This window comes from Eschscholzia californica, unplaced genomic scaffold (genome assembly GCF_041429995.1).
Source record: "Eschscholzia californica isolate CP2 unplaced genomic scaffold, dmEscCali1.0.p SCAF_4, whole genome shotgun sequence".
NCBI classification, from domain to species: domain Eukaryota; kingdom Viridiplantae; phylum Streptophyta; class Magnoliopsida; order Ranunculales; family Papaveraceae; genus Eschscholzia; species Eschscholzia californica.
The window spans coordinates 55,945,197-55,964,526 of NW_028238461.1; the positions used below are offsets into that span (position 1 = coordinate 55,945,197).

General features: G+C 35.8%; 1 protein-coding gene and 1 pseudogene across 1 annotated transcript; one reads left to right on the forward strand and one right to left on the reverse strand.

Annotated features, from left to right (window-relative positions):
• Positions 1 to 3,850, reverse strand: LOC147546525 (protein TIC110, chloroplastic-like; annotated as a pseudogene).
• Positions 3,851 to 7,583: 3,733 nt separating this feature from the next.
• Positions 7,584 to 15,933, forward strand: LOC147546526 (pumilio homolog 1-like). The gene is made up of 9 exons (XM_086636347.1): positions 7,584 to 9,107; positions 10,365 to 11,863; positions 11,942 to 12,083; positions 12,165 to 12,272; positions 12,563 to 12,775; positions 12,900 to 13,010; positions 14,088 to 14,282; positions 15,084 to 15,258; positions 15,463 to 15,933. Exons 1-9 carry the CDS (start codon positions 8,532 to 8,534, stop codon positions 15,507 to 15,509), a joined length of 3,066 nt encoding a protein of 1,021 aa, XP_086492473.1. The 5' UTR covers positions 7,584 to 8,531; the 3' UTR covers positions 15,510 to 15,933.
• Positions 15,934 to 19,330: the final 3,397 nt, after the last annotated feature.

A 19,330-nucleotide genomic window follows, 5' to 3' on the forward strand; every position in this document is an offset into this window, starting at 1 on the left:
TTAATTGGTTCCGAGAAGATATTGTAAGCGGGATAGCTTCTCAGGTGCTTGATCACTCTTCGAGTAAATTGCATAAAGTTCCTTTGGTACCTCCCATGACAATGGAGTAGCAGGGCTGGCCTTGTCACACGCTAATATATCGTTAAGAGATGAAACCTGCAAAATAATTATTTGTTATTTTTACTTCTTATCTCTGACTTTTGAGAACGTCTAATATCAGGCAGACCCCAAATGATTTAGGTTGTGTTTCACTTTTCAAAATTCGGACCAGAATTTTGTTTTGAGATCTGAATTGACTCTATTCGTATTTCAGAAAGTTTGTTATTACCCTAGCACCACGGATCCGATATAATAGATAAATTTGGTTAATCAGACACGAGCATAAATAGTTACCTGACGAGAAAATCTCATTGACAGTTTTTTTGAAGAGCTTCTCGCGCAAACTCTCATCAATCATGTTGTCCAAATCAACCCCTGTCTTTTGAAGTTCTCTGATTTCCTTTATATTGAGCCTACCTTGACCACTAGCAGTTTTAATAGCTGTTGCCCTCTTTGTCATTGTTAGTTTCTTTGCGTACTCTTGTGGCAAACCCAATTGCATCGAGCTGTTCGGATCTGGCAACTGCTATTTGCCCATCTGCTAAAATTACTTCAATTGACTAGGGCTAGGACACATTTAAACATTAGAAATACTTACAGCCTTGCTAGCAATATCCATGGCAGCCCCACTGGTTAAGCGCAAGCCACGTCCAGCCTTCGGAACAGAAGCCCTGACACCGGGATCATATCCATCGACACCTGATGAAATTGCATCCTTCACGACCTGGAAAAGCACGACAATATTAATTTTATTGTCTCGAGGCTCAAGCCAATATGTCAGAAATTCGCATAAATCTAAAACTTTTACGAGGAAGTTAGGCTACTAAGGCAAGGGTTACTACAGTGCCCTCGACAAAAGACAAAAAAACAACATAATCTAAATGCCAGATATCAGTTTATGTCATACTAGTACTAACAGGATACTTGACAAGAAATGTGACATTATAAGAAAAATCAGTATGAATCACCTTTTCGAACGAGCTGCCACATATATCAGCATGCGCTGCTTCAACAGTTTGCTGAGGAACATAGAGTATCACGCTCAGTCGCAGCAAAGAAGCAACATCCTTCTCATTTAATGCTCCACCAGCTACAGCCTGCTGAAGCTCTTGGCGGGTAGATTTCTGAAAGGCAAAATATAAAATTCACTTTATATAACCAGAAATTGATTTACTCCATGTATGTTGCAATCAGTTTCTTCAGTTAAATTTACTTGAATCTCGATGGGAGGTCATTTGAAGCCAAGGGTTTGGTTTACCAATCAAGAGAATTTCAAGCCGTTAAAAATTTTAGTAAGATAAATTAATTAGTCCATAGGCAAAATGGCGATGTACTCACAAATGGAAAGATAAGAGAATGAAGCATGAGTAAGACACACCAGTTTTTGTAGTTGGCCGAAAAAAGAAAGTATATTTAAATAATATGTAATATACCTTCACGAATTTCACTATAGCCTTTTGTGGGTCGAAGTGTAACTCCTCATAGTGGTTTTCAAGGAATGCTTCTTTGATATCTGCAGCCTCCAACTTGCCACTACAAACTGCCTGTGAAAGCCTTGTACGGTAGACTTTCGAGGTAACTTCCAACATTATGGCTTCCAGCTTCCCGTTTGCCCAAACCAAATATGTTCTTCAAGTGGTTCAAAGAGACAAGCTACAATAAGCACAAAAATGAAGTTGATTCAGATCTAGGGTAAGGATCGAGGAGAGCATACTCGCAGTCAAATACAGTTCATAATTACAGCATAGTCACAGTCAATCCAAACTGATCGACAAAACGAAAAAATAACAAATGCATTTAACATGTAGTTGCTATCCTACCTTACATGAAGGGCACTGTACAAATTAAACAGATGGACTTACCCACCACCTCAAAGTACTGTACTGCATATAACCTAGAAATTTTTTGAAGTGGGATATACCACAAAAATCAAAATCTGGTAAATTTTTGCACATTAACCACCTAGAAACCAATGGAAAATCCAACCACATCAAGAGCTTCTAGATTTAAAGAGCAACTTAGCACTCAACAGAGGGCTCACATCTTCTAAGAGGTGAACTAACTTAGCTAATACAGAAAGGTGTTTAGAGACCATAGAGATTATAAGTTAGATACAGTTTTTTTAGAAATTTAATGACATAAATTGAAATGTGCGAAACATACTGGCGCTGAACACGAAAAATATCGATTGTCATGTAAAATTGTCACGGGGATATGGTGGTGCAGCAATGAGGTGAGACGGTTTAATACGGTAGGAGTGATGTAGCTTTGAGTTGGCTTCATATATAATTTCATGAGGTAGAGGGTAGAAAAGAAAAGAGATCAATAGATTAGTTGCTTTTCAATGTCGAAAGTCAATTTTGATTGAAAATCTAGGTGCACCTAGTTATTGCCTTATATAAGTTGAAAAGGAACTTCTTATCTTGTTGCTTAACTCCCTCTGATTCATAGAAGTCCATAATCAATCAAGTAAAAAGTATCAAAATATATTTTAAAGCTTTATGCAACTCAATGGATAAAAGCTCAACTCGTCTCGTAATCATGCGAAGAGAAATTCATATAGAGTAACTAATAAGACAGAAGATTTATAGTTGAAATTAAATGACCTTGTTTTCTTCTATGCTACCACTGGAGAACGACTCAGCAACATACGCTCTATAGAGAAGCTTCAAGTCATCCATTTTCCTGTCACCGTCATAATCACCACCTAAAGCTACAAAGAAGCATCAATAACAGGTAACTTTTGTGGGATTCAAATAGCTATTGTGTGAGAAGCTAGGGTATCTTCAGTATGTAGTTTTTGTACCTATTAAAGAAACAGGTCCTACACCAAGGGCAAATTAAGAGGGCAGCTGCTTCAGAGTGTTTGCTGAATGGTACATAAGACGATTATTGAATGCCAAAATCTTCTCAATTAAGCTCCTCAACGACTTGTACTGCTCCCTTGCTGGCAACCGATATTTTATGAGACAATGATAAATGACATATAATTACAAGGAGCAAACATATATATATTCTCTCCGTGATCTCATGGATCTAAACCTTCTTAAATAGATAGTGAGTCTTGGTATCAGGTGAAAGGCTGATACTGCGGTTAAAAATATAAGTATACAACATGTTTGAGATGCTTTCAAAGTTTGAGTAATGCAATTATTATTCAAAAGAAAAGTAGCTCAAACCAAGAAAAGGAATTCATAATCAAATTGAAGTTCTATATATTGCACATGTGAATCTCTAAGTTTCACAAGAGAAAAGAAGACTATTATCATATATGTGACGTGGTCCCACAAGTACTCCAACAAAAACTGGAAAAAAAATGAGTACATTCTAGTCACATCCCTATAGCTGGATGAACTTGTTCTTTCTTACCCGATTCTCGGCCAAAGAATTTCATCACCCCTGTCGCATACACGTTTTTATGTCTCAGTTACTACTGCTACATGTTTTTTTCATAAGTTATAACTCATAGTTTTTGATGGAGTATTATTGCGCAAGCAATACTCAACAAAAAAAAAAAAACTACTTAGTATATATATATATATATATATATATATATCATATGAAATTGCAACTATTATTTCGAAGCACCAAGTTGAATTGTTTGTGTATTTAGGAGGCAAGACGAGTATAAATTCCGCATGTCGAACAATGAGTATCAAAAGTAGCCTGTTGGTTGTAAAGGTGATAACATCATATCTAACGCGATTGAAATGCTTTCCTCAACCAACTTACATTTATGTTCCCTAAACATGTCTGCTTCCAACTGCAAGGAAGTAGTTTCTATATATCACATGAATACACCTTTATGAACCATCATTCATGTACGTAGTAGCCCAGTGGGCAGTGGGTGTATTTATGTGGAAGAACACACACGATTTGAGGCACAAAAACAAAAGATAGAACCCCCCACCCACACCCACCTCATCAGAAAGACGATATAGGCGTTGCGCTTCCCTCAATCTAACAAACTCTTCCTCATCAACCTCTGAAGAAAATTTTGGATTGTGTATCAGTAGTTCAGTACTATCCAATTTTGGGTCTGAAGTAGCTACTAGCCTGCCTACTAGGTCATGAATCCTAAATCCTCTCTCAAGTGTTAAGAGTTAATACAACACTTCTGGACTTCATTATTCCCAAGGCCCGCATTTAAATGTCAGGATATGGATACCCAAGCATGGTAATACATGACAGGACAGGAGAGCCCATTATTTGGTTTGGCCGGGGTCAAGACTTCCAGTCATGGAGATTCTTCGACTACGTAGTAGTCTTCTTCTAGAAGACACAGACAGAAAATATAGGTTTTGATTTTAAATTTCAGACGTTGGAAGCGTGATCCGACTGGTTTGGACTTTATTGAGTCCAATCCGCAGTGGTTGAGGCCCAAAACTTTAAGTTTTAGGCCTAAACCACCCCCTTATAGGCCAGTCGACTTGTTTTCTTGACCTTCTTTATAGGCCATCACCAGAACCTAGTTAATTTCTTGACTGTGAAGTGAAGGAGCAAAGTTGTGGAAGAGAAGGGGTTTGGACATTGAAATGTCCCATCCCAAGTTGTCTGATGTTAGTTATACCCAATACTTAGGTAAGTGGGATAACCATTATTATTAATTTATCTGACAAAATTGTTTCCTCAAAACCATTTCCCTCATGTCATGAACAAGGAGGGTTTGGCCCCAATTATGTATGTACCTTCCTTTGTGGGGTTTCAACTTCAATGGGACCTCAATTACCTTATTATTTTTCTTATCAAATTCTATAACCGATGAAAACTCGTAGGAAGAGGAGAAAGGCAGTTGGTTTCGGGGATACAATCGCTTTAGTGGCAAACTGTTCCTTTGTCGTTGAGATATGATATCTCTCATAATTTAATTATAGAGTCGAAAGTAAATCAATAGTTAGACTAAAAGAGTAAGACCCGTTAGATACTTATAAAAGGTTATGACAATACCATGTATGCTTGGAGATTTACTCAGTTGAACCTCATCCTTAATGTTATTAGTACATTTTGTAGGAAACCTATAAAATGTAGACAAATTTCAAATTCATTTTGGGATGAAAATGGGATTTTTTTTTTTTTTTTTTTTTTTTGCAATATGAAAATGGGATAGGGTATTCAAATTCATTTTGTATTAAAAATCATTTTGTAGGAAAGTGCCACGTAAAGAACAAAGTAGGAAGCCATGGGATATAAATATTAGAAAAATGGTTGATTATGGAGAGAAAATGGGTAATGATAGGGACCTTTAATGAAAAAAAATGTATTAGGGGAGTTGAAAAAATGTATGGTTAGGAGAGGAAAAGAAAAAACAATTTTTATTAGAAAGAGCATTTCACTTAAAATAGCTAGTTGACTCGATTAACGGGAAAAATGCAGCTTGGACAAATTTTTTTTTTTTGTTGAAACGAGTGGACAAATTGATAAATCAAACACAAGTGGAAGTTTTTCTTTTTAAATCTTTCATGTAATAAAATTTAGTGACATTTACTGCGTAAATGATACAATCGTTTCGGAATTGGATTATTTTAAATCTAGATTGTTGTAGCCACTATTAGAAAATTAACAAAAAAGTGTATCTTGAAATGGATTAAAGATCTAGTTATTTGTTGACCAAGGTACCCTAAACTAAAGGTAAGTTCAAGCTATCTTCTCATCAAAAAAAAAAAGTTCAAGCTATCTAACAAGTTACACCTTTACCATTATAAAACCCCTCTCCTACTTTAATTGTTAGTGTATTGACCAATTTCTAGATATTCCAATGGTTTAAACAACTAGTTATTTAGGTAGAAAGAAGTTCCTCTAAAAAATAACTACATTTTTTAATCGTCCATAAATTGTTTAGACTTAACTGTAATGACTTTGGTAAATAAAATTAGGTACAAGCAATCTAGTTATCAAAATGCAAAGTTACATCCACTGAGAGACCTAAAGTCATTCCATTGGATTTATATACAATTTTATAATAGTTTTCTTATATAAACAAAGAATATTGTTGGGTTCTAAAATACTTTATTTACATTTTTCAAACACATGAAGAACATCCTCATAAAAAAACACATGAAGAACAAACATTACACAGACTATTTGAAAAGGAAATTAATGGCTTCAATTGGATGTTTTTTTTCGGTTAAGAGGTTTCGATTGGAATTAAGAATCCAAGTGAAACAAGGAAGAATCTAATAACGGATAAATAAAGTGAAACAGGGGAGAAACTAATAACGGATTTATTAACATTCACCACAACCGTAGATTCGATTTGATATATTGCTCAAACATAACTGAATGAATAAAATTCTAAAACCTGGCACATACTTATAATGTCAATTATGATATCTAGTTTTCTAATAACTTTTTTTTTTAATGAAATAATAATTTAGTTACTTAAGGAAACAAAATAGTTTAGTTACTCAAGGAAACAAAATAATGGGCATCTAACATAACATATTAAATTATTACAAGAAATATTATAAATATATGAAAGTATCTTATGGATCTTCATATATTCCAAAATATCTTCGAATATCTTCAAATATATTGAACTCTTCTTAGTCACTGGATCTCCTCATCTTAATCTCTCACGTATATCACGTGTTACACACGTATCTCAACTCTCAACTATCAAAGTGAATAAATATTTTAAATTGAAATTAACAATCAAAGTGAATAGATATTTAAACAAATGCTAGTTTGTCCATCAGTTGGGATTGACCACAACCCCAATGGTGATGTCGTCAGCTCCAACTGGTCCCACGTGAGGAGTGGTGCATGGATGACTAATTGGAACCGACCACTTGACTATTCTGGCCACGATAGAGTCCAAAAATCCGGCCTACTAGCACTTTCCAAATTTAGAGCAAATCCACTCCCATTCCGGCCACGATAGGGTCTACAAATTCGGCCTACTAGCACTTTTCATATTTAGAGCAAATCCAGTCCCAGTCCTGCTGAGGCCAAAATTTCAAAATTTTGGCTTCAACCGGACTGTCCAGCTTGGGTTGGTTGGGGGTCCGCCCCAACCGACCCCCAACCGACCACTTCAGTCGCCCCCTAACATTAGGGGCGACTGAAGTGTCCCCAACATGACCGTTTGGGACTCTTAACGGTCATGTTGGGCTTCATCATGGTCGTTGGATCATATCCAACAGTCTGAATTTTTTCTTTTTAACTATATTATCTTCTAATCTTTTTTTAAAAAAGTTTAATCTTTTTTATTTAAATGATGATTACCTTAGATTTAAAAGAAATATAATTACTTTAATTTTTTGTTTTTAAACTTTAATCAGTTTTAACTTTTCTTTGTTAATTCTAACAAAAACTATTATTTTGAAAATAATTCCACAACTTTGAAAAAAAATTATTATTCCGAAAATAGTCCAAATACGAATTTCGCGCATACACAATATCGCACACGCGTTTGCCACATGCACAAATTTTCGGCCTCAAGAGAGGCGAAGTTAGAGCTGAATTTTTTAGACTGAACAGAGACTGAAAATTTTATGTGAAAAAGTAAATTTTTTTTTAATATAAGATAAGCTAGAGTTGAAGATGCTTTAAAATTGGATAATGGGTTACACTTGTCAAAATATAATTGTGCAGAATTAACACCCCACAAAGTCACAAACCAAAACCCTAGCAGACCAGTAATAGGTCTATGGGAATGAGGAGTTGGTGAGGTTGTCACAAGAATGAATCTAGTTATGATGACATGGCACCTTTATTATATCCCTTTCTTTTTTAATCAAGACATCGAAACATCATTTTCTATGTCTTAAACAAAATCCCCAAAATTCTATGATTTTAACAGTCAAATACGAAGAAAAAAACGTTTTATTACATATAACTGAAATAAAACCCTAAATGGTAGTATTTAAAAAAACATACATGAATCAATCTCATCCGTCGCTTTTTTAATTCAACGGTCTCGATCCAAACCACTTATCGGTACTTATCAACTCTAACTTGAGAACACAGTTTTCTTTCTTTGTTTTCTCTTCTTCTTCTTCTTCGTCGTTCTTCAGTCCGCCTTCATTTCTTCTCTCGTACAGTTTTATTTATTCGATTCTGAAAACGATATCTTTACAAGTCAAAATTATGGTATCCATCGTTGATGATCGTCCCTATTTTAAACCCTAATTAGACAATTTTTTTTTCTTCTAATTCTTATTGATCATTGGAGTTCAATTTTAATTAGTATAACAAAAGTTCGTCCTCGATCGAGGTTTTTTTCTACTTGTTCGATCATCCACTCATCGAGGATTTTAGGGTTTTGAGATTAGGTTTTAATTCGTGAAAATGAACTTTTCTTGAGCTATAATGGGGAAAAATTATTTTATTTCAGTTTGAATTCGGATTTTTTTTTTCCAGCTGGGAGAGTAGTCTGAGCTAAAGTTTTCACCTTTGAGTCATTTCTAGGGTTTTTATTGATTTACCTAAAGATGTTATCCGAGATGGGAAGGCGACCGGTGATTGGAAATGGTGATGATTTGGAGAAGGAGATAGGGAATTTGCTAAGGGAGCAGCGGCGGCAAGAGGTGAACGATCAGGAAAGGGAGCTGAACCTCTTCCGGAGTGGTTCTGCTCCTCCAACTGTTGAAGGTTCGTTAAATGCCGTAGGAGGTCTTTTTGGTCATGGTGGCGATATTTCCCTATCTGAAGAAGAGCTTCGTTCTGATCCAGCTTACCTATCTTACTATTACTCACATGTTAATCTAAACCCTAGACTCCCACCACCTAAATTATCGAAAGAAGATTGGAGGTTTGCCCAGAGGTTACAGAGTGGAAATTCGAATTTGGGTGGGATTGGTGATCGGAGGAAGGTTAATAATCGCCCTGAAGAAGGCGGTAGCAAATCGTTATTCTCGCTACAGCCAGGGTTTAATTCACATTTAGAAGATAGCGAGTCCGATTTGAGAAAGAAGCAAGATTCCCCTGAGTGGGGTGGTGATGGGTTGATTGGATTATCAGGTATCGGATTAGGTGGTCGACAGAGGAGCTTCGCCGATATTCTTCAGGTGTTACTTAGTTCATCCTTTTAATAGTTTTGCTGTTCAAAAGTTTATTGGTTATGCATTTTGTTTTGTGTATTTCATTCATTAATGTTTTGATTAGAAAGATATACTTTTCGATTGGGTTTTTGATTCATTCAGTATTGCTTGGATTTTTGGGTGTTTAGTTAATTGTTCTTTAAAACTTGGCACTTCTAAATGAGCTAACAAACCATGATGCATTAAGCTGATCCTGTGTACTTATTGGTGTTTGAAGTTACAGAGAATTGCTCTATCAGTAGGATGATCAATTTCCTTTGCAGTTCCTTAGTATTTCCTCTCTAGTGTTAAGAATGTTTGGTTTGTGCCCTGGTATATATGTTTGATATTTCTATTGTTAAACAAAAAATGTTATAGTGAGCACACCCCTTTTCTGTGAATAAATATGTATTTCTGAGTGACCGGTCTATTGCATTCATCTTTGACGTTCATGTTGAGAATTTCACCTTCTTATCTAATAGCTCATCACACTTCTCAGTTCCCACGATCTCTGGTTTCAAGTTGCCGCTTGTTCTAGTTGCAGCTTAATTATACTTTCAAATTTACAAAATTGCTTTTCTACTCCCCTCTTTTCAGGCATGTCACTTGTTACTTAGTTTTTACAGTCCGCCGTAAGTCGTAATTGTCATATTTGAATACATGGAAAAGTTGGTAAACATGAAAATCTTCATGTCTTTAGGAATCCGAGAGGCTAGATTTCTGTGCAGGACTCAGATTATGAGATGCATTTGTAGAGTTGTCTGAACATAAAAAGAAGACTTTAATTTGTATTTCAACTCCCTTGAAGCTAAAAGATTTAGTGGAAGGATATATATAATATATTTGTCTAGCTTCAAGTCAATTTATGATTAAGTACTTCCAATAAATGTTATCATCAGTTATCTAAATTTATGTACGTAGCATTATGTGCTGCAGAAGTTGCAATATTTTACGCGGACCAGAGTTTTTCTATAAGCGGTATGGTTTTTGGTATGTTGTGTACTAGTTTGTTCATAATCCATTGAAATAACTTCAACTAAAAATGTTATGTGATTGTTATTTCTCATTTGACGGTTGCCCTTAAATCAAAACTATTTGGTCACAGACCGATATGACTATTGATTTTCTCTATTCCTAGGAACTCCTGATGATATTTTTCCACCATAGATAGTTCTCTCTCTCTGCATATATTTGGTAAGTTTAGGATTTTATGGTGAAGTAACAGATATCTGTTTCTAAATGCAGGATGATTTGGGCCGTCGAACCCCTACCCCTGGACACCCTTCTCGTCCAGCTAGTCGGAACGCAGTCCATGATAGTGACACATTGGGTTCTTCTGAAGCCCAGCTTGCACAACTGCATCAGGAATTGACTTCTCTAGATTCACAGCTATCAAGAGCAAATGTCATTGCGCCAGGTTCTCATACGTTTGTTTCCGCCTTGGGTGCTTCCATATCAAGAAGTACTACTCCTGATCCTCAACTTATTGCTAGGGCTCCTAGTCCCGGCCTTCCACCAGTGGGGGGTGGAAGAGTTGGTGCTTCAGATACGAGAAATTTCAATAGTGCTAACTCATTCCATGGTGTCAAATCTAGTATGACTGATTCTTCAGAGCTGGTAGCTGCTCTGTCGGGCTTGACCATGTCAATGAATGATGGTGTTAATACAGAAAACCATTTACAAATGCTTCAACAGGAAATTGACGATCACCAAAAAAATTTCAACACTCAAGGTGGTCAGGTCCACAGCAATGGGCATTCGTACCTAAAGAAATCTGAGGCAAGGCAATCACATATGCTTCCTCAACCAACTAAAACCAATGGGATTGGAATGGATCAAAGTAGTTCTACTTTTCCTAATAATGCTCAGAATGAAAGGCACAAACCAGCTGTTTCTTCTGCTAATATGTACTTTGGAGGACCCTCTACACCCACCCTTAATGGGAGAGGTTCTCCTTCTCACTACTACCATAATATGGATAATACCAATTTAGGAATGCCAAGCTATAACTTAAGCGGGTATTCTATAAATCCAGCACTGCCATCCATGATGGCTAATCAACTGGGGAGTGGAAATTTACCCCCTTTATATGAGAGTGTTGCTGCAGCATCTGCAATGGCGGCAATTGGCTTGGAGTCCAGGGCATTAGGAGGGTTTCCTTCAGGACCAAATTTGGTGGGGGCAGCTGAATTGCAGAATCTTAGTAGGATGGGGAGTCAAACAGTAGGGGCTGGTCTTCAAGCACCAGGAAGTGACCCATTGTATATGCAGTACCTTAGGGCAGCTGAATATGCTGCAGCTCTCAACGATCCATCCATGGATAGAAACTACATGGGAAATTCTTATACAGATTTGCTTGGAAATCAAAAAGCTTACTTTGGGTCACTTCTTTCACCTCCGAAATCGCAGTTTGGCCCCCCCTTAGGCAAATCTGGTGCCTTGAGTCATGGTTACTATGGAAATCCGACATATGGTCTTGGTGCATCATACCCTGGTAGCCCCTTGGCAAGCCCTGTTCTTCCTAACTCTCCTGGTGGACCTGGTAGTCCAATGAGACACAATGAGCGAAATATACGTTTTCCCTCTGGAATTAGGAACATAAATGGGGCTATGATGGGTTGGCACTCGGAAGCTGGTGGAAACATGGACGGAAGTTTTGCACCCTCACTACTTGAAGAATTTAAGAGTAACAAGACAAGATCTTTTGAGCTTTCAGAGATTTTGGGTCATGTTGTTGAGTTCAGGTACGTACTGCCCTAGTCTTTCCGCTTCTACTTCTGTCCTTCCAGTATATTGCTCCATTGACCATCTTCTTTGAGCAGTGCTGATCAGTATGGAAGCCGCTTCATTCAGCAAAAACTTGAAACTGCCACCATGGAAGAGAAAAACATGGTTTTTGAAGAAATATTTCCTCAAGCTTTTGCATTGATGACTGATGTTTTTGGTAATTATGTGATCCAGAAGGTAATTAAATGCTACCTGATTATTGAAATTCTAGTGCAATTTAAATTATAGAACAAGGCTAACAATTAGCACTTCCTTCAGTTTTTCGAGCATGGGTCCACATCTCAGAGAAGAGAACTTGCGAATCAGCTGACTGGGCATGTGTTGACTCTTAGCCTTCAAATGTATGGCTGTCGTGTTATCCAGAAGGTGAATTACTTCTTGAATATTTGATTTTCTTAATAACCTAAGTAAGTTTCACATACTTTGGAGTGATGGAATGTTTTGATTTTGAGCTAGTCCGCTATAAAGTTCTTTAGAGCACCTTTCCCTTTTTCTCTTCGACTTTTATTTGATTTTTGCCACCTCAGTTATCCGGTTAACTGGTATCCAGGTTTATATTCTCAGCCTTATTTGAGTTTCTTAATCGTCTCCTACTTCTATCAAAACTACGTTGCTGTGACTTAGGATAGAAATTGTACTTATTTTGACTGCTGCAGGCGATCGAAGTTGTCGATTTGGAGCAACAGACTAAAATGGTTGCTGAGCTTGATGGTAATGTCATGAGATGTGTACGTGATCAGAATGGGAATCATGTAATTCAGAAGTGTATTGAGTGCATTCCTCAAGATGCTATTCAGTTTATCATCTCATCCTTCTACGATCAAGTTGTGACATTGTCCACCCATCCGTATGGTTGTCGTGTGATACAGGTAACTGATCAATTTGTTATTTTTTTTTTTCAAATTTTTTTCCTATATAAGTACTCATTTGATTAAGACTTAAAATCAAGGAACTGCTTTAGATGCTAATTAGATTTTCCTTAATACACCGCAGAGGGTACTAGAGCATTGCGATGGCCCCAAAACCCAGCAGATCGTGATGGATGAGGTTCTAGACTCTGTTTGCATGTTGGCGCAAGACCAGTATGGGAACTATGTAATTCAGGTATGTCATTTTTTCTGCAAGCTTTCTAGAGGATTCTTACTGTTACTGACCCCTTTCTATGTGCTAATCAATATACTAAGAATTTGTATAAGAAAATCCACCTCCAATTAAAGTTGCTGCATGTACTACTCTTGGTAACAGGCATCACATGAGAAGATAATCCATGTAATATTGGAAAACATGGGTATTTTCTTATCTATATCATTTTTTTCCTGAAACCATTAACTATTCTTTTAACAAAAGGCTCGTTTAATTTTTCCCGTATTTCTTTGCATTATTTTTCACCCAGTTTTTATTTTATTGTTTTATGTTTTTGAGTTGGCTTGTTATTGGTAAATATGGATTGCTTTATTCCTTATTGAATTCATTCGTCACATTGCTTTATTCCTTATTGAATTCATTTGTGCTATCTTTCCTGCCGTCGTTTGTCGGATTTGTATGTGCTGTAGCTAATGGTTACCCTAAAGTATCACAACACAGTATCTAGAGATTAGTAGACCTCGTTGTCCCACGAAGATTTCCGATTCGTATCCACTTATTAACTTTGATTCCACATCCAATCCTGAACTAGGGCACTTTGGATTTCCCCTGAATCCTTATCTTCATTTTCTAAAGCAAAACTAAGGTAGTGTTTTTTTTCTCTCAGTCTGAAATCTGACGTGAGGTCTGAATTGACTCGAGTCAGATTTTAGAATGTTTGATTTTGTATCATTTGTGATGTCTGACATGGCTAATCGCTGATTTGAGCCGATTTTGGGTACATTCGGGTCAGTCTATTAATATTCGGACCAGTCAAACAAGTCAGTTCTGACAATGAGAAAAAACAAACACCACCTAACTTGTTTAAATAGATTGTCAGATTAATCCCTCATAATAAATAGCTCACTTAACATATGCGGTAAACTATGTGGGTGGTGACCAATGGGTTTAAAACGGTGCTGGTTCATCTGCGAACTGCTGACTTTACAGTGTTTGTTTGCTGGAAAGGATACCTGACATTTTTATAGTGTTTGTTAATTTTCGGAATAAGAAATGCTGATTTTTCTTGTAGTTAAAGTCTAACTTGTTTCTGAACAGCATGTGCTGGAGCACGGAAAGCCACATGAACGTACTGCTATAATCACAAAATTAGCTGGACAGATAGTTCAAATGAGCCAACAGAAGTTCGCCTCCAATGTCGTGGAGAAGTGCTTAGCTTTTGGTGGTCCTGCAGAACGTCAAATCTTGGTGAATGAGATGCTTGGCACAACTGATGAAAATGAGCCTCTACAGGTTTGTCAATTCTCTGAGACTGCTGTGTAAAGAAGCGTATCCCTGTCTCTAAAAAGAAGCTTGTTTCTCTGAAACTTTTTTGGCATCCTCCCCCATGATAGCATTCAAGTCGTTCCTAAAAGTAACGAGTATAGTTCACAATCCTGCAAATCTATTAATTAGTCTTCTGGGAGAGCATTAATTGTAAGAATCCTCTCCAGGAAGACCAAATTAAATTGCATTTGGCATGAAATCATGATGATCTGAGGACCCTCGAAGTATGTCATTCGTGGAATTTGGTCCTCGACCATACATTCACGCCCAAAGAGAAGTGCTAAAAGGACAAGCATCAAACTAGAAACTGAGGCTTGTAATTTGATTATCTGCCCGTCATTCCCACTTAGTAGAATATTAGACTTAGACAACCTTATGATTTCACACTTAATTCTGCTAGTTTTTAGTATCTTAAATGTTAACTATTTGTTCCTGACTTTCTTCAATAGTTTGAACAGATGACAAAAATTTAGTTTTAGAATGCAACCCCTGTTTTATACTTCTGCAGTTGACCATAGTGGATTACTTCATGTTGCAGTTTCTTATTTTTCTTGCTTCACAAAAATTAGTTCCCTGTTTTGGTGTGCTATTTTCCTGTTGCATATTCCAATATATCCATTTCTTCTTAACAGCTAACAATTCTACTCCTGCAATTGCTCAAACTCCCTGATTATTTGTTTTTTAATCTGTGAATATCTCCTTCCCCTCTTTTGGGGGTTATAATAGTGGTTGACTTCTGAATCTTTTCCTTTTTGGCTGGGAGTTCAGGCTATGATGAAAGACCAGTTCGCAAATTACGTTGTACAGAAAGTTCTCGAGACTTGTGATGACCAGCAACGTGAATTGATTCTGTCTCGCATAAAGGTTCATTTGAATGCGTTAAAGAAGTACACTTACGGAAAGCATATAGTTGCTCGTGTAGAAAAGCTTGTTGCAGCTGGGGGTATGTTGCCCTTTTTCTTCTCCCTCTAAACAGACACAATCATCAGGCCACAATGTTTCAAAAATAGAATTCTCTTTTCATCAATTTTAGTGGGTTAGTCCCATTCTCCTAACACCAAGGATATATGACCAAAATCGATGGTCAGTCACCTATTAGGGTTTAATAGTATGGTCATTAACCTGGCGCCTATTTTTTTGTTTGCAGAAAGGAGGGTTGCGATGCAGTACGCGTACCCATCTTCAATGGCGTAAGAATGAAGGTTGTTGTACAGCTAACTAAGGGCGGTAAGGTTAGTATGATCTGATGTGGTAATAAAGTTCGGTGTTGCTTGTACTGGAAATGTGTAAATTATGTAGTTTTGAGGTAAATATACATAGAATCAGGACAGGGCTCAGATGGTGAATACACCTGATGTTTTATGCAGAGAAGATAAACAAATAGTACTTACTATACAAAAGTTTGTTAAGGGTGTAAAAAAATAGTTGTGACGACGACTGTACAAAATGTAAACCATTGGAGAGCCTTTGGTGTTTTTAGGTCATTTCTCAACCAAATTCTATGGGATTGTTTTATTTTTCTCCCTTGTTCAAAAGTACAATTTTTTTTCCTTTTATATATGTTTGTGAACAAGTTTATAGATGCTGGAACTAATAATTTTCATTATCTCTTGAGCCACTGCTGATGCCTCTTCCTGTCATTCCTTTTACTTGTATAACTTGTGCTTCGGTTTAGTCAATGTTTTGTGTAAGATTTTTTCCGGAGCAGGGGGTCGAAAATATCATGTTGGCAACTATTCAAATCAGCCGATTATTCAGAACAAAGAAGTTTTGTACTACTTGGAATTTTACTCGAAGTATTGATAGTACAATCTAATATATCTGATATTGATGCTTGAACAAATGATTATTACTCTTAAATGATTATTTATCTTACGAGTAACTTATAATATTTGATCGATCTGACATATCAACCGACTTGTACTTTCTTTATTCATTCATTAGCCCTAACCCGACTGCTCCCAATCTGTGGACGGACTGCCGTGGCTCTATCCTCATATGTGGTTAGAATCTCAACATATGCTATATTGTTTGTAGTTTGTTTTTTTTTTTGCTTCTTTGAGAAGATTTATGATGCAAAGATCCAATGGTGGTCGATTGAACCTCATTTTTGGTATTTGATGGGGAAGATATCAAAGTTTGGTAAACACAAATTAGGTCATTTCTGAGTGACCCATAAACACAAATTTCTAGAGAGAGATCTCACTTGGCACTTCTTAGCATTTCCTCAACATGATGAGGAAAGCAGTCGATATCATCTATATAATAAGGGAGGAGGGTATCTTTTCCCCTCCTCCCAATGGCTGAGATTTAATTTTCTAATATTGTCTCAATGTACTCTTTTCATCTTTTTTTTTTTTTTTAATCATTCTTGCTGTTATATTTCTTGCGATTTTTCAAACTAGAGTTACTAGATTAGGTGGCACCCAACAATTATCATATTTTCCTCCTCGCTTAACATCAAATACGGTTTTATTGAATTTTCGTGCGAGGCGTGATTGAATGAGCTCGAGTTGATACTCGTGGTATGAGCTCGAACTACCAACCCTGAGTTTTTCTTGACATTTGTTAGGATCTTGCCTCACGTATAAAGGAGGACATCTCACCTTCCTTTAATTTCTCTAAATTTTAAGGCAATTAAACATAATCCATTAAACTTATACTATTCACATAATTGCCACTGATGCTAATATATAGTTCAATTTTCCTTTTTTTGTTAAGATATTGTTCAATTTTCTTTGACATCACATTTGTTTTTTATTTCTCACAACTTTATTCCAATTAAATTTAATATATCAAAATCAAATTATTTATAATATTGTCACCAAACCAGTTTTTTGTGTCACTTTTTGTTTTTTGTTTGAAAAACAACAAATATAATCTCTATGAAACTTCTATGTTTTATTTTCTCTAGAACTATAGAGAATTTTGTTTTACTTCTCATTGTATTAGAGAGTTTTATTTTTTTGGTTAAAGAACAACAAATAGTGAAATGAGAACATAAAATAACCTAAATATTTAGACTATACTCTTTTTTGTTGAAAATTTAGACTGTATTCTTTTGTTGTTGTTTAACCAAAAAATAAAACTGAAAAAGTAAAAGAGAACTCTATAATTAAAAGAAAATAAAATCTATCCCGAATAGAGAGAGAAAAGAGGAAAAAGAGGAATGAGAGCATCTCCAATGCAAAACTCAATTTTAGAAACTCGGAGTGCCACATAGAATTTTCTGAGTTTTTCTTAAAAAATCATCTCCAATGTAAAACTCAACTAAGATCTCAAAGATGATGTGTCGAGAGTGGAATAGAGATATCTCAAGATGACACTCTATTTTCAGAGTGTCCTCTCGAGATATCTCTAATTGTCCAACTCATCAATATTTAAATTTCAACCAATAGAATTCAAGTCTTCGTATATTTCCAAAATAACTAATTATTTTTTTTACAAAAATAACCATGACACGTAAGTAAAATAAAAGAGCTTAGAGTGTTGCATTGGAGACATACAAGAATTGAAGATCTCTATTTTCGACACCTAGGAGTGAGAATCTAAATTGGACTTGACAAATAAGACGAATAGAGATTTTTTTGAATTTTGCATTGGAGATGCTCTGAGAAACGGATACATAGAAGTGGAGGTGGACGGAGAGAAGAAAAAAAAAAGTGGAGAAATAGCAGTGATGGTGGTGGCCGAATTTAATGGTAGTGGTGGTAGGAGATGAGAAAGAAGTATAAGTGTTTTGTTTCATTTTCTACTCCGAATCTCCAAAGCGCCGGCCATGTTTCAACTTCAATGGCTAGACAAATAAAAAAGCAAGTGAGTGGCAAGGGAATTGAACAGTATATATTAACATTAATGGCATTTCTGTAAATAGGATAATTTTAGTGGTTATGTTTAATTGTGTTAGAATTTGGAGAAATTGAAGGAAGGTGTCTTTACGCGTGGGAATGATCCTAACAAATCTCAAACAAATCCCACAGTTGTTAGCCCGAGCTCATACGTCCGAGTATGAGCTCGAGCTCATTCAATCACGGCTCTACCAAATGACCTGGATCTCAATAATCCTAGCCTACTTTATTTACCCACCTAATAATTTAAAATATTTTTTTGAAGTAAATGTCACCACCTTTCAACAAAAAATAAAAGAAAAGTAAATGTCAGCATACTTTAAAGGGTATGAGTCTGTGTCTCGAACCTTTGACCTATGGAGTAGAAACCAACTTGGTAACCACTCCAACAAAGGTTGTTGACTAATAATTTGCAATATTAATTGTGGAGATATTTAATTATGAATTTAGAGATATTTATTTCTTTTAGATATTTTAAAATACAATTATATATTACAAAAATAAAATGTGTTCCTTTTACGACACAAGTTCACTGTCCAAAATTTTAAGTATTTCTAATATATTTTTTTCCTCGGTTTTGTTGAAAATAATTTTTGACGGTTGATTTGCAGGAAATAAGAAAATTATCCGGGTGCAAAATTTTTAAGGGAAGATGTGAAATTTAGAAGATTTTTTGGGAAACATACTTACCCATTTCATTTTAGTTTTTACAAATCAACACTTTATACGAAGAAGAGAAAGATTTCATTTTTTTTCTGTTTATAAAAATACTTGTAATAGGCATGAGTTCAAACAACAAACTTTATGCGTCCATGCAAATTAAAAGCATCAAACTTTACTTACGTAACTCTCATGTAATTTTCAGAGGAATTAACAATCGAATATTATGTAACGATGTAGATCAATTCACTTATAAATGTAATTCTAGTTTTAATAAAAAAAAAAAAACTAAAGTAAGGTCTTACACATGAGATTTGGAATGTGTTCAGGGAGTTAAAGAAGATTAAAGCATGCATGAATTCAAAAAAGTAGTATTACCTTTTTCATTTTCTAACTTTTCTACCAAATCCTTTTTCACGGAGAGGGTATTGTTTGATATAAATTGTTACCACACCCTAATTAATAAGGTTGTCTCTCATCAAAAAAAAAAAAAATTAATAAGGTTGT